The following is a 21,793-nucleotide window of genomic DNA, read 5'->3' on the forward strand; positions in this document are numbered from 1 at the left end:
ACCCCCCCAAATAATATCTTCAACTCACCATAAACATTTATCTGCACAGGGTCACAGGCATAGACACCATGGTGAGCTAAACTGGCTCTGGTAGTATAGACACTGTTGTTTACCAATATTCTACTGTCTCTCATGAGTGAGAAATATATAGGCAGTGAGCTATTAAGGCTGGTAGCCAGGGTGGTACCCGGGGTGGACAGCCCCTGCTGCCCCTTGCTAGCTGCGCCACTGCTCAGAAGCACTACCTTTAACCAGCTTGCAGGTGTATGGGGAGAAAATAACTCCCCAGTCAGTACATGATACTGAATATACGAACCACTTTACTGAATATTAGTTCCAAAGCTATATTATAGCTGCACATTATTTGTGCAGACAGTCCTGGCCATATTCATCTCTGCTGGTAGGTGACAAGACTAGGCATTGTTAGCAGGGGCTAGCACTACAATATAGGTAGGTCAAGTAACATGGGACAACATGATGCAAGAGCTGCCCCTGATGCCAAAAGTAGCACAGGAGGCTGGGGGTTTAAGGTGCTGCTTTCTAGCACAACTATTGCAAGGGGTTCTGAGGAACCCTCTCAATTCATGGGATGGCCAAGTGTAATGGAAAGTAGGACTCCATGTATCTTTTGCTAGTAGTGAACCAGAGGAAATGCTGCTGCTGCTGCTGTTGTTGTTGTTGTTGTAACCTTTATTGGCATATAAAATGCCAATAAAGGAAACGCCTTTCAGACAGAAGTGAGGAAAAGCCCTGTTCTCTCTGGTCACAATGGTATGCAGCTCCCATATAGTCATTCAACTTTGCTCTTCTCCATACATGAGAAGGATTTGTTTTAATCTTAATTGGATGTGGCTATTGGGGGCGTCATGACAAGCTCCTGCATTTTAGCACTACACCATTGCACTCAAGCATCAGCATTGGTAGTGCCATGTGTCCCCCGGCCGTGCTTACCGACACGTCAGTGTGCTATACCTTGGCATAGAGCTACTGAGGAACCATGAGCAGTACAATAGCCAAAAGGTTTCATTCTACAAATAATGACCTTCAGCTCAAATAATTTCAACTCACCATAAACATTTATCTGCACAGGGTCACTTTTCTTGGTAATCCCTTTTGTCTCAGCAACACAGACATAGACACCGCGGTGAGCTAAACGGGCTCTGGTAGTATAGACACTGTTGTTTACCAATATTCTGTTGTCTCTCATGAGTGAGAAATATATAGGCAGTGAGCTATTAACGTGACATTCTATTTTTAAGGTGCTGTTTTCATCCACACGTATTATTGGAGTAGGATGAAGAATTGAAGCAGGATGAAGAACTGGCTTGGGAAACAGTTCTGCAAAACAGACAGAGGAAACAGAAAAAATAATCCACTGAAGGCCTGTCCACATGATCAGTTTATAACACAACAAATGTTCAATCACTATTCAATCATGGCAAGGGAGTTGGTCACCAATACCACATTTCTGTTGTGAGAGTATCACATTTTCCATTCATTCAAATGGTAATATTTATTGATGTGCAAACACAACTCTGCCACTCCCCTCCCCCACTCCTAGCACTAGTCACTAGTGCATGCAACCTTGAAATGATTAATCAACCTTGAAATGATTTTGCAGTTTAGAGATCTTTGTTGGGGATTGCTTACCACACTGCTAATGCACTCATTGACACAGACTTTTTGCAATTTGTATTTTAAATTTTAACCATTGAGTGTTACCATGGCTACGAACTTTAACTATTTTAATCACTAGATTAACCCACTGACACTTTAAATGATTGATTGATGGAGCAAGAGGAAAATTTCAGTTGAGAGAGCTGCAAATTCAAGGGATATTTGTTCAAGGGGTGTGGTTATAGTGGGGATTGGGCAACAGTGCTCCCATCCCAAAGTAGCAGCTTGTTTAATCCTTGATGCACAGAGCCTAATCTGCTCTGTCTGTTTTGCAACCCTGCAAAAATTGAATCAAGACCCACTTGTGGGTCCCAGATCCACAGTGTGGGAACCATTGTCAAAGTTGAACCCAAACACAGAATGACCTTTTGGGTTTCCCATGCAGTAGTTCTGCAATAGCGTTGATTTCAAGGAGTCTCAGGGAAGAACAATAGCCATAACAATATAATGCCATGAGAAAAAAAAATCAGGATTTTCACAACACAAGGACACCCAAAGTATTGTGAAATAAAACACACAATACATCCCATAAAAATTCAGTTAATTGAAGACCTCCCACAAATACAAATCAATGATGAAACCATGTCATCAATAGAAAAACAGCAGCACACCAAACATTCAACATAAGCCAACCAACCTTTAGCTAACCAGGCATTCAATCAAATTAAAAATGAGTCTAATGGCACTAGAGATGTTCACAAGTGCACACAATTCCACAAGGGCTAAAAAGTGCTCTTAAAACTACTGCTGTCCTTGAAAATGCTCCTAGGTTGAATGTGTTGTCTGTTGAACCCATTAAAAACCTGAGGTCTCAAACTTGAACAACAGAACCAGTTTATTTTTTGTTTTAACATAATCTTCTGGTTGCCACATGGTGTAAAGACTTCTGCAGCTTCTCTGGGGCTAAACTACCCATTACAAGCAAATATGTGAACTGTAGGCTGACTGTTAGCTGAGGCACTCTGATCTTGCCTAACTTTCCAATCATAGATTTGGGGTCCAATATACCTTGAGGAGGCCTCCTTGACTGCCCCTCCCCCCACTGCAGGATGCAAGCACATGCCCTGTTGGCATGGCATCCTCAGTGCTGGAAAGCTGGGTAGGACTGGGCTCTTAGATCTTTAAAAACTATACTCTCTCATACGAAATAAAAAGAGATATAACATAGAATATTGCAAGGGAATAGAAATGTAAGCTAGCCCAAGTGAGGAAGAGAAAGCTCTTACCTGACACCACAACATTCACTGAGCTGATCTTGGACACACTAAGAAATTCTGCTTTGCATGTGTAGTTGCCATTATCCTCCACTGTGGCTACTGTAGCGTATATCACAGACTCTCTCCCCTTTGTGCGGTTCAGAATCTTTTTGTCCTTCTGGAGGAAGATTTCCATGTCTTGCTGGTGACCTTGGATAGTTGTACATTCAATGCGAATGTTGTCTCCTTCTGTAATGTTCTCTGGTGGATGGATGCTTATTTTCGGAATGGAAAATGGTTCTGTAAGAGAATCACGACAAAAATATATGCAAAAGACTTTATTGTTTTGATACTGTAGAATTCATTACTACAACTGCTTTAATAGGGAAACTCTTCTACACAAGGATGATTCTTGTGTCAGCTTCATCTAACTTCATTTAAAATTTGCGTTTTTGAAAAATAAGAATTTCAGGAACAATCTCAAGTAAAAGTACCTAAAGATGTGATCTGACATACATATTCTTGGGACTAAGTCTCACCAAACACAGTAAGACTTATTTAAATAAAACTTGACAGGACATGGCCACACAAAGAACTATTGCTGCAATTTATAAATACACCCTAAGGCAGTAGAAATTAAAGAGATATTTATAGGCCTATGGATGTCATGAGCATAAGAACTAATTATTATAAAATCTAATTGATTGCAAATTTTGCTATTACCAGAGTGTTAAAGGTGACTTTTTACATTTGGAGTGAACTTGTATTCAAACTAAACAGTTCTAGAAAATGATAATTAGCACTTTAAAATAAATTTTCCAATTACATACGTCACTTATGAGCAGCTGCTAGATTAATAGTTGCAAAACACTGAAAAGTGACAACAAAATTTATTAAACATGAATGATTAAGTAAGGTATGAGATTCCAATAGTTCTGTCTCAAATGAAGCCTCTGTTTTTGGTCTGCATGAGCATATGTATATGTTGTGTTCTGCTTTATTTATTTTTATTTATTTATTTTTCACGTTTTTATACCACCCTTCCTCCAAAGAGCTCAGAGCGGTGTACTCAGCTGCTCCCCTCCTTTTATCCTCACAACAACCCTGTGAGGTAGGTGAGGCTGAGAGAAGTGGCCAAGGTCACCCAGGAAGCTTCACGGCTGAGGGGGGATTCGAACCTGGTTCTTCCAGGTCTAAGTCCTTCTCCCAAACCACTACACCACTCTAGTTTTATAGCCTGTCTAATGTAAAAGTGGGATCAGCCTGTGTTGTAAATAATGTGCATAATTTTTATTGCTGTTTTGTTATTAAATTCATATAAAAGCCAATTAAAATTTTAAGAATAACCATAATACTGTAAAGGTAAAAATGACATTAACTTACCAGAAACAGCAACTAGTACTCTCTGACTGGGCTCTGATGTCTCAATCCCTGTCAACGAATGCATGAGGGCAGTACATTCAAAATGTAAAACAGTGTCTCCTGCAGCAACTGGGAATTCAATCTCAGCAAAGTTGTCTTTCTCAACCAGCACTGTCCTCTCTTGAGAGGAAGCCCCTCCATGCTTACTTTTAGAAAATTTGATATGAAAAGGAGGTTTTTCGCCTGGTACTTCACAACATAAACGTACTTTTTCACCTTCTTTCACTGAAGTTTTCCAGGACTTCAGTATTGGCCTTATTATTCCTGTTGAAATTAATGAAACAATGGATAAGAATGCATTTAAAATCATTGTGTGGGGGTAGGGGATGGGGAAGGACAACCAATCAGCCACAGGATCTCAAGTTTTGCAGTGTTCACATCAGCTTGCCCCGAATGCTACTCAACTCTGAAAAGATACATTTTTTAATATTTATCTCTTCCAGGGACTCTTAATTTGGTGGTCAAAAATATTAATATCATGCCTGTCTATCAATGATGTTCACAATATAACTAACGTCACTAAAACAATCCCAAAATATATAAAACATTAGTTAAAGCTATATCAGTAAGATGACTCACAATGAAACAAATACAACTTACAAAGGTAAGTAAAGATCCTATCAGGCTGGTAATGTTAAATTGGTTAGCCTGTTATACCCAAAGACTGCCAGAATATTTTGTTCCCATGATGGAAAGCCATAAGTTCCCTAGGGGTAAAGGTAAATAGAATTCAATAATTTGGGGCAAAGCAGGCACTTGCACAGCTCCTTTCATGGCTGGGTTCCCTTGTCAGATGCTCCCCTCCCTTCCACAACTTACCTGCCCAGTAGTCTGCCATCAGCTGGGAAAGCTAGGGAGGAGGAAGGCAGAGCTGGTTCCCCAGAATCCTCTGTATCCAGAGGACTCCTGAGAGCAACCCCATTGACCAGCCTGGGGGAAGGAGAAAGGGTGTGTCTGAGTCTTGTGTGGCTCCTGCTGCCTCCTCCGCCTTCCCCCACCATCATATCTCATGGATATCTCTATGAGTGTTTTGGATTGAGCTTGGAAAGGTACTGGCAATCAATGCAAGTGCTGTAAAGCAGGAGTGGCATGCTCCCAAGAACTGGTCCATTCACCAGCTGGGTCCAAGAGGTGATTAAAAGAAAAGATGGATTTGGCCACTTTAAAGGTCCTCTGGCTATTTGGACTGTGGAGATTTGCCCAGCTGTCAGTCAATGGCAAATATCCCCTGGTGGCCAAGGAACATCTTAGAAGAGGCATTCCTTCCTGTGTTGGAGAGAAGGAAGAAAGCCTCTTTACAGATGGTTTTGTAACAATTTGCATATTCTGTATTTGTGCGCATAACCTACAAGCTCTGTGCTGTGTAGAGCAGGGGTGTCAAACTCATTTCATACAGTGGGCCAAATAGCATTCATGATGCCTGCCAAGGGCCAAAGTTGATATCATTAGGCAGGAAGTGATGTCATTAACAGGTCCTAACCAGAAATAAGCACTTTTTTCTCACTTAGGAACTCATTAGGTAAAATCAGAAGAGAAAATATGCAAATCTTGATCATATTTCAAGATGTGGGAGAGCCCAATTATCATGCGGGTCGCCCTTTCAGGAGCACCATCACAGAACTGCTTAGCAGCTGAGAGCTCAAGGGCCAGACAAGAAGCTTCAGCGGGCTGCAGCCAGCCCCCGGGCCTTATGTTTGACACCCCTGGTGTAGAGCTTGGCAGGGAGGTGCATGGCTGTTTGGCCATCCACCTTAAGAGGTATCAATGCCTGGCTCCTTTTATCCCTACTATAAATGTTTTTGGCCAGTTATGCAAAAGGTAACTGCCTTGCTAAATAGGGCACATCCCTTGACTGAACTAGAACCCATTTTGCCTGGCTCCCAGACTGTATTGTTTTACAGTGAGCTACCAGCACCCTGCTTCACTCAAGTGCTGTTGCGGTTCCCCTTGTGCGGTTCCCAGTCTTTTTCCTGGCAAAAGGATTCCTTCCAGCCGGTGAGTATCCCACAGGGACTCAAACCTTTGCCATGGAGCCATTTGTGTGTTTGTTTCACCTGGCTGCCCTCTTCCATGGAGCTATTTTTCTATCCTTGCTCTGCTCTGCTCCAAAAGATATTTCTTAGATGTATGTGTTTGTGCACAAAAGGGGACTCAAGCCCTGGGTGTGAGAATTCCTAGCAGCTCTTTGTGTTTGCCTCTTTACTATTGCCTCTTTAGACTCTGTCTCTTCAAATAATCATAGCATTTCCTGTTCCAAGAAGTTGCCACCTCCATGCACTAATATCATCCCAGGGGACGCAAACCAGTAGCCCATATTAAAATTAACTTAGGACACAATCCTGAGTGTGCCTTCAGCCAGTGTAAGTCTCTTGTGCCGGCCCAGGAGGGTCACAAACATTTGCGCCTCCTTGGCTGGGCTGGCAGAGGGATATGTGCCAGACCACGGAGGCTGAATCCAGTCTCTGTACCGACTCTGGCAGGGAGGGTCCCGTTGGCTGAACTCGGCAGATGCAAGGGTCTGGGGAGGGTGGAGAGGAGGAGGTGGGAGGCAGGCATTCCGGGGTGGGTGGAGGGTGGTCCGGGGGGGGGGGAAGAGCAGGAGGTAGGTTTCCCCAAGCAGCGCAGAGTGGCTTCAAGCCATCTGGTTTTTCCATGTGTGATTTTTTTTCTTTAAATTACTAAGGGCGCAATCCTAACGCCTTATGTCAGTACTTTCCCATGGGATGTGTGCTGCATCATGCAGTTGGGTGTCACTCACGGAGGCCTCCTCAAAGTAAGGGATTGTTTGTTCCCTTACCTCAGAGCTGCATTGCCCTAAGGCAGTGCTGCAAAGCACTGACATAAGGAGTTAGGATTGTGCCCTAAGTCTTAGACAGCTTGGGACAAGAGTACCTAAGGATCACCTTCTCCCATTACAAATCTACCCTGCTTCTAGGTAAACAGAGACCCTTTTCTGGTTCTTTTCAATGTCAGAGTTCAGGTGGAAAGCAATCATACTTAGTATTTTTTCTGCAGTCTCACCCCAATTATGATACTGCCTTCCCAGAAGTACTTGTAGGCACCCAAACCACTAGGTTTTACCCACATCAAAACCATTTTATTTGCCTGAGTTTTTAATTAATAATCTACCTTTTTATTATTGCTGTTGTTGCTTCACTGATTACTGTATATGTTGTGATCATAATTTTATTATGATTTTTATTTTTTTATAATTTTTTATTGTTGGATACAAAAATTTTTTAATCCTGAAAGGCAGGGTAGAAGTATTTGGGAGTATTCTGGATGGATGGATGGATGGATGGATGGATGGATGGATGGATGGATGGATGGATGGATGGATGAGGAACAACATTGTTGCTTGAAGCAAAGCAGAAACAGAATTAGGGGAATCTGAAATACAAGCACAGAAAGGCCTAATTTTAAGCAGTGACAGGATATCCATAAAAAGAACTGCAGGAAGAAATTATAGTGAGAAATGGAGAAAAGAAAGCAGGAGAAAAGGAATAAAGTAGAAGGTCATGTGTACAGAAAACATCTTACAGCCAAAATAATATAGAACGGTGCTGAGCAGAAGGAGATAGTGAACAGTTCAGGAACAAAGACATGATCCTAATGTATACCAAAAGAGTGTGGAGGTACAGAAGGAAAAGAATCAGAGGGAAAAGTTTGGGGGAGGAAAAAACATGATTACATGTAAGGAGAAAAATAGGGTCCATCTTTCATACCTAGACATGATGTTATTTCATTCATAAATATAAAACAATTGTGAAGAAACACCTACCTTTCACATGAACAGTCAAAATATTACTGTTCTTTGCCTTCCCCGTAGTATTCAGTGTGCACTCATAATCTCCTGAGTCAGAATATCTAGCCTCTGAGATATTATACTCTGCCCACTCTTGATCCAATGTAGTTGTAACCAGAACTCTGCTATTCTTGGAAAATGAAAATGTGTAATTCAGGAGAAAATGTTCGCTCTTGCTGATATCCACAGAACAGTGGAGGGTGACTAACTTTCCATTCTGCACAGTCTCAGATGGATCAGCACGGAGCACAACCTTATTGATGGTGAATACTGGAAAGGAGGAGAAGTGTACGTTAGTGACATTTACTTTTAGTTATAATAAAAAATGATAGTTTCTTGAAAAGTTGCTGCATAATGCACAGGCGCATGATAATTCACATGGCTATCTGGGCCCTTAAAAATCTGTTGATTAATGAGATACATTAATCAATTAAATAAAGGAACAAAGGATTAAGGCTGCAGTCCTAAACATTAAGCCCATTGAATGTAGAGTAAGCCCATTGAATGTAGTGAGACTTAAGGCCCAATTCTATGCTGGGCCAGCACTGGTAGATGCCACACTGCCCCCGCAAACAAGCGATTAAATATGGTTTAATTCAGGTATCAGAATACTCTGTGTCTTTGGGAAGGCGCTTGGCATGCAATTGTATGTTCTCTGCTGCCCTGAGCAGCTGCTGTGCATTGCTGGAGAGGAGCTGCAAACGCTGGCTGGCGGAGGGCATGCTTGTGGGGGAAGGATGAGGAGGATCTCTGGCAAGGCTGGACACACGTAGAATCCCTTTTCACCTGCCCTTAGCATGTGAAAACGGGTGCAGACATATATCTCTGCCAGGATTAAGAGCCCAATCCTAGGTATGTCTACTCTGAAGTAAGTCTCATTCTAGTCACTGGAGCTTACTCCCAGGAAAGTGCCTAGGATTGCAGCCTAAGAGCCCAATCCTATACATGTCTACTCAGAAGTCCACTTTAGTGAATGGGGCATACTGTGGATAGGATGGCAGCCTCAGGGCCCAATCCTGTGCCTGTCTACTCAGAAGTCAGAGTCAATAGGGCTTCCTCCCAGGAAAGTGTGGAGAGGACTGCAGCCTCAGAGCCCCTCCTCTGCCTGTCTCCTCAGAAGTCAGTCCCATTAGAGGCAGTGGGGCTTCCTCCCAGGAAGGTGTGGAGAGGACTGCAGCCTCAGAGCCCCTCCTCAGCCTGTCTACTCAGAAGTCAGTCCCACTGTCTTCCAAAACATGGCTAAAGACACAGGAGATATGGGATGGGTGGGTGAGTTCATGTGTGTTTGCTCCAGCTTAGTTTTTCCTTTCAACAGATCCACCCAGAGCTCTTTGAAATGACATGAACTTGGGGGCTTCAATCAGGGCAGCAGTCTGTGATTTGTGCAGAAGTCACAAAACAATGGGAGATTGTCAGAGGTCCTGAGCTTGGCCACATTTACCATGTGAAGCTTAAAGCTTCATCTAACGAAATGGCTCTAGCTGATCCCTGGCCAGAGAAAAGGCAATTTAAAAAGAAGGGGGGGGGAAGAGAGAGTCAGGAGGTGAAGGCAGAGGCGGGGACGGGGCTGCCATGTTGCTTCTTGCTTCTAGGACCCTCTCAGGTTGGATAGGGGGAAAGAAGATAGTTTCAAACAAGGCCAACCCAGATAGCTATTGCTCCTCTCTGCCTTGGGTGCCACTGGCATTGTGTTCAAAAGGGCTTAAAGGTTTGTATACGCACATAATTATGTTAAAGAATGGAGATGTTTTTCTGACTGTTGGCAAGAAGAGTGTTGGTGAGAAGAGTAACTGCTTGGATGACTGTCCCCACATGCCTGCTTTGGAGCACTGTGCCCACTTGGTCAGAAGCCCCAAGGAATGGCTGGTCAGCCCATCATGCAGGCTGACACAGTGAACAAACAGCGCACAAATTCTGCTGTCACTGGAAAGAGCCGGAAGTTTATTGCCCTCAGAAGGACAAACCCTCAGGGAGAAGTTCCCACCCCTTTCAGCCAGCAACTGCTGCTAGGATACAAGCAGACATGGGAAGTCTGTCAAAGGATGCTTCTATGCTTGTCATTTATTTTTTCTGTAAATAGCAACTGCAGTGGAAGTGGGGTTGATACCAATTGGGAGTCCCCGCCCCACTGCGACCCAGCTAGTATTTTTCTAAGAGGAAAGTTCTCATTGGTGCTCAGTACAGGCATTGCTCCCTGTTAGTAGGTTTTCTGATCCTGGCTACAACTCCAGCTTGATTTATGACCCTGTCCAGAACAGGATAATTAGTGCTTCCAAGTACTGTAGAGTTGGTAGGAATGTCTGAGTGACATAAAGGTTGGTGGAGACTTGCACTATGGCATTATGTGGGGTTGTTTGTCATTCACTCTCGTTGTGTTTGTTATTTTGAATCAACTCTGAGTGAGCACAGAATACTAACCAAGAACAACACAGCTACATACTGATCAGCTTTTGGGAAGGGGAACACCTTCCCACTGTAGCTAGTGAACTGGCTTTGCAATATCACAAGGGGCACCAGGTTCTCCTGACATTAAGGGATTGGTGCCTTGCTGTTCCCATTGCTAACTGTTTTTGATGAAAACTGGTATATAAATATTCTTTAGAATGGTTGACAACCTTCAGTCTCAAAAGACTATGGTATAAGCCTACAGCACCCAATATTCCCAGGCGGTCTCCCATCCAAGTACTAACCAGGCCTGACCCTGCTTAACTTCTGAGATCAGGCGAGATCGGGCATGTGCAGGGTAATAATAATCAGCAAACCCCAGGACCAGCACTGCACATGATCATAGGAAAGAGTGAGAAGAGCGTCTGAATTTGCCAGGAACTGTCTACCCCAGTTCACCTCTGGGACATGCAAACAAATCTAAGGTTGAAATGAGTTCCAGGATTTTATTTTATGGTAACCAATGTAAAATAGTTCAAAATGGATTCGCAGTAGTATCTAAAGTGGTATTCAAACCATCACCCCAGCACAAAGGCAGCCATGGGGAAACTATCAGAAATGAGATGAAATTGCTGTTAGAATGGTGCTATATAAGGCAACAGGTCCCAAATGCTCCTGGAATGCCCTCAGAACCTGGAAGTGAGTGATGACAGCACAAAACACATCACACGATGATGTCACTGCCATTCACTGCCAGGATCAGATGCCTAACACAAGCCGCAAAATAACAGTAAGAGAGTCAGGTTGGGCAAGAGGGCTTTCCCCAGCATGTGGTTTTCATGCACTGCAACTTTGCCACTCTCTGGAGGCTTGAGCCATGGTCTTGCTGCCAGGTGGCAGGTGTCCTGCAGCACCCAACTGAGTGCCTCCCTGGGCACCACAGTGGCATCACCCCTGGGCATCACAGTGTTCACTTTGGGAACTGCTGCTATAAGGAAAGATGGAGGGCAAAACAGACATACAGCCTAGTGGTTAGTGACTGCATACTTCTCCTTTTCTGTGATCTTTTTCTTGGTAAATAGAACAAACTGAGAAAATGTAGTTCACAGCCACCACCCAATGTCAGGAAGCCCAGATGGAAAGAGACTGCCTTGGAAAAGTCTCCCAGGATAACAGAGAGGCCCAAAAACTGAGGGTCCATTTGAAACAACCCATAGCGTAGTAGAACGTGGTAGACAAAGAAATTTACTTCCTACCAAGTGAACTCAAACCAGGAAGGTTTGTTTATAAAAGCAAACAAGAGTTATTAAAGGGTTTCAAAAAATGAACCCAAAGGAGAGAAAGATGCATGGAATAAAATCAAGGCATTGAACAGCTAGCAAGAAAATAAAGTGGGGGGAGGGGGAGAGCAAAGGTTGGCATAGATGTCACAATGCAAACAACCAATAAAACAAAAACCTTCTCTGAGTACTTTTCCTACCCTACTTATTCATTCTGTCCAGGATCCTGGCTCCCAAACTTACAATAAGGTGAGCAGGCACCCCCACTAAGCACCAGATGCTTCTGACATTAGACCTGAGCAAAGTGTCAAGAGGTATCCATGATCCCTCTTGTCGGCATTAACCTGGCTTTACCTCCAAGATTGGTTGGGGGGGGGAGTGTCAACTGAGTGCCTAAATTTCCTGCTTTTGCAAATCAGGTGGGCTTCATAGTACAACGAACATCTGGATGACTCAGCATCTGGAGCATCTGCCAGCATCTCAGCATCTGGAGAACATCTGGATCACTCAGCAGCCCCAGGGTTCTAAGCTATCACTGTGGCCTCTGGGATGCTAGAAAGGTTCAAAACAGGTGAAAAAATGGGCAAAACTAGAGCAAAGCACTGGAGGCTGGGTGGAGTCAGAGAGAAGGAGGGACAATCTATGTATGTCTCCTGTCATGGAATTTTCCCCCCCATCCCTCTCTTAGAGCGATGCTGAGGGGGGATAGCCCATGGCTGACTCTTCTCAGCTAGTTCTACACAACTTAATGGTCAATAAAGCACTACTAGAAACACACTGCTTCTGCAGTTTACACATCTAGTGAAGCAATACACTACATAGAGAAATGAAAATAATGAGAAAACACCAGAAAAAAATTTCAAACAGCCTGAAAAGAAAACACAGTGTACGTATTCACAGAGTACAGGGTTACGAAAGCACATCAGGCATGTGCAGCTTTAAAACAGAACAAACACGTGTATTGAACATGTGACATAAAAAAAGATGTTTTTTCATTTGAATTTCTGTGAATCACATATCACTCACACACTTTGACTGCAAAATCAAAGCAGATTTATTTTATTTAAATTATTTATAGCACTTGGTACTGTATTTATGCATTTTGGAATACAATATTAAAGTAAGTATTAGGAATAAGCTCAAACCATTGATATAGGGGTCTCCAAATCCCAGCCCAGGGGCCAGATGCGGCCTGCGGAGAGCTTCTGTTTGGCCCGCGGCCAGTCTCTGATCCCCTGAGAGCCTCTGGCCCAGTTGACCAAACACAACCAGAATTGTGCTTGTGGGGTGGGGGAATGGGGATCCATTTAAGTGTGTGATTTATTTCTTGGGCTGTGTTGGTGCTTGAAGAAATCCTGGACATTTGAGCCCATTCATTCATTCATTTCAGTCATTCATCTAAGTTCCATCTCTAATGTGTTTATTTAAATTTTATGGTTAATTTTTTTTTCCGGCCCTCAACACCGTGCCAGATATTTGATGCGGCCCTTTGGCCAAAAAGTTTAGAGACCCCTGAATTAATAAAGAGAAAACTGACCATATGGATACAGGATCCAGTTCCCTTTTTACACAGAAGTCCAGAGCTAGTGTGCAATTGTAAGCGGGATTTCTATTCAGGCCTCTGGTGGTATGAATGGGAAATTGCATTGTAAGGCCTTATGGTTGGAATTCTGGTAGGAGCAATATATACATGGAGTTACATAACTACTTCTTCTCTCCCCACCCATCATCCTACAGCATCAATTCAGTGACTGCATATAATTGGTTCATGAATATGGGTAAAAAGGGAAGAAAAGTGCCTTCCTGGGAAAGGTTTTGCACAAGCAGGGAGGTGCAGTTACCAGGACAGGAAATGAGCACTTCCCCATTTCTCCTTCTCTGGAACCTTAAGTGAGGCATCCCTTCCTCCTTTACTGGCACCTGCTTCTCTCCAGTCTGCTCCTCTTCAGCTGGCTGGATTTCTTCGCTGATAGGAGCAGTGATGGGAGAAACTGAGTTTTTCTCTCACCTTCTTTATGTGCCTGGTATCTCTCTGGTAACAACAGGCATGCACTTTCCTACTCTAAACTCTAGCCTTGGAAGAGTGATATGGTCACACTCATAGGGTGCCATTAGTTCTCTAGTCAAGAGCTGAAAGATTTGCACAAAACAGCTGTTCACTGAGGCAAAGGTGGCCCTTGAATCTACCTGTGCCTCCTCCCCACTCATTCTCAACAGTTCCCTGGTGTTGGCCTGAGAGGGGCCTTGCAGGATGGATTGCATCACATGCAACTTCAGAAAGGTTGCTGCAGGGATTTCCACCTGGAGACATTCTTGTGGTAATTCCTAAAGCACTCATCCTTCAAGTAACTAACTGCAGCAGAAGCACCTCCCATGAGGCAGCTGCTCTTGATTCATACAAGGGTTTTTCAGATAATGCTGGTCTGGGCATGTGAGGCACCAATAGGGCCTCTGGTCACAGAAGTGGCATTTTTCATTGTGACAGGGCTTGTGTATGAGGCAGGGCTTTCCTCAGTTGTGCTCTAAACAGCAATTCCACTTACTTTTTGCTTTTGCTTTCAGTGGTGACAACGTTCCACCTAGGCTGGTTTGGCAACCCCTTAATTATGTGCTCTGCCAACTCCCCTGCCTGCTAGATGGTTTTGGCAAACCAACAGCTTGACAGGTGTTGATCAGAAAGGGACTTCCATATTTGCAGCTGCTGCTGCATAAACTGCCCAGTGTTAAAGAGGGACAGGATCTCATACATTCCCTTGACTCTTGCTCCTCCCACCCACCTATCTCTCACAGTCACAATCCAACTAGTAGGCTACTTGTGGAGAGGGTTCATTGAGCTTCTGCCTGATACTGCAGAAGCATTTACAGAGTGCTCTGTGGCAAGTCCCAATTTGGCCCTAGTCTACAGCCTGAAGTATACGTAGTTGTTTCTGTTACCTTGCGCCAACTTAGCAGCAATGAGTCTGCCATGGCTCCTCTAGGCTGAGGCCTCAGATATCTCATGTAGTTAGGTGCTGAGCTGCCATAATACACACAGGTGTGCTCAGTCTTGGTCTTGAAGGTCTCAACCTCACCTCCCACCTGGAACATGGGGAGTTCTTTGGAGTCTATCAGGAACAGGTGGAGGACCAATGAGCCCTTACCAGATTTGCTCCATCCCCATGTCCCTTATGGGCCTTTAACCTCCTCCTCCTCTGGAGGTAGCCTTCTTTCCTCCTGTTCAGTGGCTAACTTCCACTCCTCCCTCTTAGCCTCCTATAGTTTTTTTTTTCTTCAGAGTGAACTGCGACCAGCCAGGAAAACAAAAAAGCAACAGAGAGTCATTAAATGGCTGAAAAATCAACACATTGGAGGTTAGATGCATGAGATAAAAGTCAGGCATTGACCAAACAACAAAAGAAAGGGAGGCAAAGTTTGGCAAGGGTATTAAAGCATGACAAATATTTCCAGTAGATCAAAAACCCTGACATGCTGCTGCATCCTTTACTTGCTCACACTGTCTAGGATCCTGGTCCTGGCACCCAAACCTGCAGAAGCTCCTGGGCTGCTGAAAAGGTCCAAAACAAGTGGCAAAATAAGTAATCAGGTTTTTCACCACAAGTATCTGTTTCTAGTTTTAAGCCTGTTTTGAGAGCGAAGACAAGATTTTACTAAAATTTGACTTAGCGTTCAAAGATATTTTGTAAAACCTCAAACGTTGGTGACTTTATTCGTTTGCTTTTCAAGTCTGCATAGAAGGGATATGTAACAGAGAGCACATTCCAGTATTTCTATTGTAATGTTGTGCATGTTGTGCTGATGCTTCAATAGGCTGAGCAATTTTAATGACAGCTGCTCAAGAAAGAAGCTGCCAGCGACATGTTTACATCCACCTTCTCTGAGAAGAGGGAAAACCTTCAGTTTGCGTGGGACCATAATCTCATATAGGCCCCCTAGTGAGTCAGGAAATTTGAGGCAGACAGACTGAGGACTGGCAAGTCAAGTTGGATGTGGTCTAGAAAGACAGAGACAAAAGGAAGGATAACTGAAGGAAAGGGGCAAAGGAGGCAGTGCCAAGAGACCTTGGGCCAGTCACTATTTTTCGGCCTCACCTACCTCACAGGGTTATTGTGAGGGGAGGAATCATGGACACCACCCTGAGTTCCCTGGAGGAAGGATGGTATAAAAAAGTTAAAACTTAAAAAAAAAATACAGACACCTTTAGCGACAGTGTGGTTGGTGGGAGCAGAGACCAGAGAAAATGAGTAATTAAGGAAAGGAGGGGCTTAACTTCTTTAAAACATATATACAGTACATAAAAAAAAATATGCATTGCCTATATGAAGAGGCAGACAGCAAGCACCTCAAGGACAGAAAGAAGTAAGGAAGAAAGAAAGAAGTGGAAACATAACACCAACTAGAAAGCAAAGTAGAAAAAAACTGGGATGGAGACAGCTTGTAATATCAGAAGTTTCCTGAGGCACCCAGATGATATATACAAAATACATTTCAAAGCTGCAATTTTCATAAATCATTGCAAAAGCCAGGAAATTATGATGATCTGCAACCTGCTCCCCCTCACAACTTTGTGCTTAGCCACTTAGGAGATATTTCTCTCTCATTTGGTAAATATAAGATCAGAGGAGGCTGCACACAACAGGACTTCAGTCTGTGGGAGTCCTTGATGCATACTGGTATGTAAAGGGCATAAGAGGGGGCAGATTACAAGATCATTATTTAACAGGGCAAAACTCTGTCTGCTGCCTTCCTTGCCCAAAGTCTCCATCCTATACATGCTTATGTGGGAGTAAGTCCCATTGAAATAAATGGGAATTACTTTTGAGGAGACATGCATAGATTGTCCCTCCTTCACTCTGACTCTACCCAGCCTCCAGCGCTTTGCTACAGAAGCGAATGCAGACCAGCCCCAGCCTTCACTTCTAAACTATTGCCGCTTCTGAAGTGGTTTCTCTTTGCAGTGTTTACTTGTGACAGCAACACAAGGAGACAAGTAATGGGATGCACTATGCTGTGGCACCCTCCAAGTACAGATCCCAAGATGGCTGTCCCATTGCCCTCCCCAAGGAATAGGCCTGCAGGCAGATCCCTGATGACAGTGGACTCTACCACTGACAACAGTACTAAGGGTGCAGGAGTGGCCTAGCCAGTGCATGACCTGGCTGTCCTCTGAGTTCACCCCTGCATACATCAGTGATATTTTCACTCTAGAATAGCTTAGGCATACTGTTATTTGTTGTTAGCCTCTTGCCCTGTGTAGTGCATTAAAATCTAGGTACAATCCACACATGGAGGAGGAGATCAGAAACATGGTAGCAGACTCTGCTCCTGACTTTCATGCATTGATCATGCCTTATGTACAGAATACAAGCTTGTGTGTCTACCTTGTGTGATACACACAAGGTAGACACACACAAGGTAGATTGTTCCTTATGTGTCTTAGAATACAAGCTGCACGCATGCTCCGTCTGCATGATCTGTATACTTTGCAAAACTGCAGGATACAGTTTGCGTAGAAACTGCCTATGTAAGTATAGCTTGATCAATATGTGGAGGTCTTGTCAGGGTGTACAGGGATTGTAGATGAAATTCCATTCCCCCTCTATGCATTGATTGTACCTGGTTGTTAGTTGCCAACATGAAGGAAATTAGATTGGACCTTCTGCAAAGCTACAACATCGAGTGGATATTCGATACTTTAGAAATTTTAAAAAAATCATACTAATCTACATAACTATAGTATGTGGTCTGATTTTATCTCAGTAAAACAAAACTAGGGTTTGTTTCATCCACCAAAATGTTCCTAAAACTCTAGATGTTATATAAAGAACCACTTCATGAAAATGTATTAGCATCTAAAACTTGAATATGTAGTATTCTTCAACACATCTTAACTTTTCATAGTGACAGTACATTTTGAATGGTATATAAAGCTTGAGAATTGTATTCTGATTTCAGCTTGAGACAGACTATAAAGCTCTTTCAGGTGGCTTTTATTCAGAAATTTGATGTAAGAAATTGTTTTGTTACAGTTCATTCAAGGTTGAAAAATGTGTTGTTTAGACTGAGTGCTAGCTAAGTTTGTGTGGGACTGGGGGTAGAGGTGATTCTGGAGGGACCAAAAGCAAGACCTAAACACCTAGAGACCAGAATATCTCAAAAATTGTGTCCTCCAACATGATGCTAATAACGCCATGCTTCCTTTGAATCCCTGTGCCATTGGATGTTTGGCAGTCCAGTAACCAGAAGAGGCAGTATCAGCACCAGGTTGCTGGGGGCTTGGGGCAGCCCCGGGCCCCCCCTGGCTTCTCCATCTGTCTCCTGGGCACTATCACTGACATTGGTACTGCAGTTTTAGAGGTCAGCCAAGCCAAGTAGAGCCTGTCAGTGCCCAAATTTGCCAGTCTATGCCCAACTAGTGCCCCACTTTGCCAATCAAACAAAAAAAATTTGTTTGTGACTATTATGTTTTTACTTGCTGGTAGCCACCTTGAGCATCATTAGATATAAAAGCAGGGTACAGATATTTACAACAAGCCAAGCACAAACGCTTCTCAGTGTTGGCAACCTAGTTGCTAAGAAATCTTCAGACTAAATGATAACCTACAAAAGAGACTCACTGCGTTGATTATAAACTATACTGGTTAGTTCTTAGCAGCTGTAATTTAGCACATTTTAATGACTAATATTGCTTTTTGTAGTTCTTGCTTTGTGATACGCTTTGATTAAACAATAATTATGACAGATAGGATTCAGGGATCAGCCAGGTGAGCCCTCTGGTGGGCCTGGATCCTTAGCAAGTCTGCTGGTCAACCTCAATGCCTCTCCTGCCCCTATTCTTTCTATTTAGTTTCAGCAGCACATGAGGAAGTTGTTACCAGTTTCTCCAGCCTACTACATGTACCCAGATAACCTGTATCTGAGACTCTGTCTGTGAATTGCTGAGAGATTTTATGCTTCCCAAGTTGTTGCTTTTGAACTCAGCAAGGAGAAGTGATGATAAGGGAACAGAAACAGTATAAGTGGGAGGGCTGATAGGTGAGGGGCTGATAGAAAAACAGGAAACTGATATGGGCTTCAGAAAGATCCTTGAAACACAGCAAGAGGGGATTTTTATACATATATTTATTTATTTTACTTGAAAGCTGGGGGTGCAGACTTGAGCTAGTGTGCAATGCAAGGAAAAAAACACAAATGTGTGCTCTGGGGTGCAGAGGAAAGAAGACAAAGGGCTGGTGGAGAGATCCATAGTGGTGTGAAGAAAAAACGTGATATAGAGCATAAAGAGAAAAGGAAGGGGTTAACAGAGAATGGACTGAAAGACATCACACATTTCACTATCATTGTGCCAAAACTATTTTGTCATACAATGATGTGACCCTCCAAAAAACATGAAAATTAAATAGTGGAGTCCTGCACCTTTTCTTTACATAAACTAATGAAACATAGAATAATATTACTATTCCTGGAACTCATCCACTACACAAAATCTGCTTGCGACAACTTACACAGTTCACCACTTATATTATGCTTTAAAGCCAAGTCCCAGTACTTTAAGAACTTTGGCCTTTGTGAATCAAAAAATTGATGGCATTTCCACTTGATGTATAAAAGCCAAATTAGTTGTGATCCGGGAATAAGATTTCCCGCAGTTTCGAAAACTGATTATAGCAGCAGAGTGGGCTTGCAGTTTAGGCTAGGAGCATGTTGCTTGGTGATTTCTCCTCCTGTGCTATTTTTCCAGTTAAAGTTTCTCTTTGAATATGCTGATTGCTCCAAGCAAAACACACTAGTACCTGTATGCTACCCATATGTCTTTCCTGTGTGGCAAGTAGAAGCTTTGAGGAGGGAAATTTGGCATGAAGAGAAAGGCTTGACCTTCCTCCTCCCTGCACCATAGTTCCAATCTGAATTTATTAACTTTTTTTTTTAAAGGAGATTTCTATTCATGGATCTCCCATGTCATATCTAGTTTGGCTCTACTCAATTATGCTGAATGTCTTGGAAATGTAATCCACTCTAGTTACTGAAAATAAACTAACTCAACTGATTTTAAAACTAAGTACTTAATTTTCATGGAATTATGATGTAGGCTGATTATTATCCTGGACATTTTGGGTTATAATATGGAACCTCAATGGGTAGATGGATACAGTATACTAGAGAACAAGAATGAAGCATGTATCATTATACATATCTTTTAAAGTTCAGATAAATGAGATGTGGCGAATTCTACAAGGTGAGATTCTTCACTTTGTTATGTCTCTGTAAATCTAAAGTAACTAGAGTTTTTCTGCTCCACCCCAATAACTCCGGAAGCCAAGACTGCAAAGACAATTTTGAAAAGTGGTAACGCCAACTCACCATTATCCTGAGCTTTCAGCTTGCAACCTGGAAAAGCAAAACGAACATCAGCAAAAACTTCAACGTAAGGAAACCATTTGTGTAAAATGGAGGTGTTCAGTCTTGAACTTACAGTGTAAGAGTATCAATAGCAAAATACAATACATCTTGTCATCAGGAGCAGACATTAAACTCCAGAATAAAGTGATATATGCCTTATATGTCCCCTTTCAAAGATCTTCAGCCATGAAAAACTTTCATTTTCTTTTCCAAAGTCAGAATCAGGCAGCACGGCTTTGCTGTGGAAGACAGAGCAGGAATGTTTTTCCAGGACCCTCGTACAAACTGGCTAGATATTGGTCAAGTAATCATTCTCATTACTGGAAACTGGAAGTGGCAAACAATGAGGATCTATCTGCTGCAAACAGGCAGATTACTGCTCAGGAAGTGACTGGCCTTTTCCTGAGGGAGTCAGTGAACGCATTTGCTTTGTTCAGTTTCTTAAGGTATATTAAAAACAAGGAACATTAGTGACATTTTTCCGGTGACTCCAGTCATTATTTTGAAGTCACCTCTTAAGTGTGTAAAACTAGTAGTGTTGATACTTTGACGGCTTTGAATTTCCAAAGGAATAACACTGTAAGGCAGCGTATCTCATTTTAAGTATACTTTCTTATAGCTCAAATAGCATATGCTTTTAGCAATGGTAGCAATGGGCTACCAGGTACGGGGGGGGGGAGGGAGTGAGGGGGAGAACCAAGAGGAAGAAGAAACAGTGAAGGAGAAAGAGAAGAGGGTCTGTGGCATAGTAATTGAAGTGGTCATGAAGAGCTCCTGTAGTTCAAAATTTACCACTACACCACTGACCAAAGCTGTAGTCAGTGAGGGCTGTGATTGAGCGCAGTGCTCCTACTGCAAGATCCGTGACATCAACAGCACTCAGATGCTGCCTTTTAATTTTTCTTTCAAAAGACCTCAGTTGAGAAGTCATTGTGCTCAGCAAGGTGCAAACTGAGAAATTTGCCTAGAGGCAGAGGATGTGGTTGCCTTACAAAGAAGGTGCTGATGAGTTATGAATAGGGGAGGGGTGAAGAGGAATGGATCATGGCCCCCTCCTGGGAAGGGAATGGGGTCTTGCTTACTCCAGGGCTCAGGAACCCCTGGACACATAGACAGTGGAACAAAGTTGAACTTACTTCTGAGTAAACATGTGGAATTGCTGTCTACTATACCTTTTATATATATTTATGGGATAATTTTATCCACATTTCCATTTTAATATATTTGTTTAAACTATTACAACCCATTTCAAGAGTTTAAGATGAAATAGACTGTCGAAAGATGCAGTTCAGTCAGGGGCAGATTCAGTCTTTGTGTTTGGGGGGGCGGGCCATGACCACTGTCTTAACCCCAGAGCCTAGGTCAACCAGGCAAGTAGACCTGGGCTCCTGCCTGGACCTGCAGCCCAGGTCCACCTATCAGGTAGACCTGGGCTCCTGGTTGAGCTTATAGTCTCTGTGGCCAAGGTTTTCCTGGGCAGGTAGACCTGGGCTCCTGTCTGGACTTACAGCCCAGATCTGCCTACCGGCAGATCCAACATAGCTCTGCCCAGCAGTTCCCCTGGTGCCTAACTTTGCTCCCTGATAGTGCGACAGTTTGGGGGTCATGCACCCACGGCCCCCCCCCCTGAA

General features: G+C 43.1%; 1 protein-coding gene and 1 pseudogene across 6 annotated transcripts in view; both read right to left on the minus strand.

The window, feature by feature from the left end:
• Positions 1-20,552, minus strand: part of PECAM1 (platelet and endothelial cell adhesion molecule 1) — a 58,600-nt gene extending 38,048 nt beyond the window's left edge. For 4 of the 6 annotated variants that reach the window (XM_066614515.1, XM_066614513.1, XM_066614514.1 and 1 more), the window contains exons 1-6: positions 20,236-20,552; positions 20,124-20,150; positions 8,077-8,370; positions 4,257-4,559; positions 2,904-3,173; positions 1,069-1,338 (exon numbers count right to left, since the gene is read on the minus strand). In XM_066614515.1, coding sequence (XP_066470612.1) covers positions 1,069-1,338; positions 2,904-3,173; positions 4,257-4,559; positions 8,077-8,370; positions 20,124-20,150; positions 20,236-20,290 — 1,219 coding nt within the window. In that variant the 5' untranslated portion in view covers positions 20,291-20,552. The remainder of the gene's footprint in view (positions 1-1,068; positions 1,339-2,903; positions 3,174-4,256; positions 4,560-8,076; positions 8,371-20,123; positions 20,151-20,235) is intronic. The other 2 variants (XM_066614511.1, XM_066614510.1) reach the window with 1 other exon arrangement.
• On the minus strand, positions 10,742-10,862 carry LOC136643029 (5S ribosomal RNA; annotated as a pseudogene).
• Positions 20,553-21,793: the final 1,241 nt, after the last annotated feature.

This window comes from Tiliqua scincoides, chromosome 2, assembly GCF_035046505.1.
Source record: "Tiliqua scincoides isolate rTilSci1 chromosome 2, rTilSci1.hap2, whole genome shotgun sequence".
In the NCBI taxonomy this organism is placed as follows: domain Eukaryota; kingdom Metazoa; phylum Chordata; class Lepidosauria; order Squamata; family Scincidae; genus Tiliqua; species Tiliqua scincoides.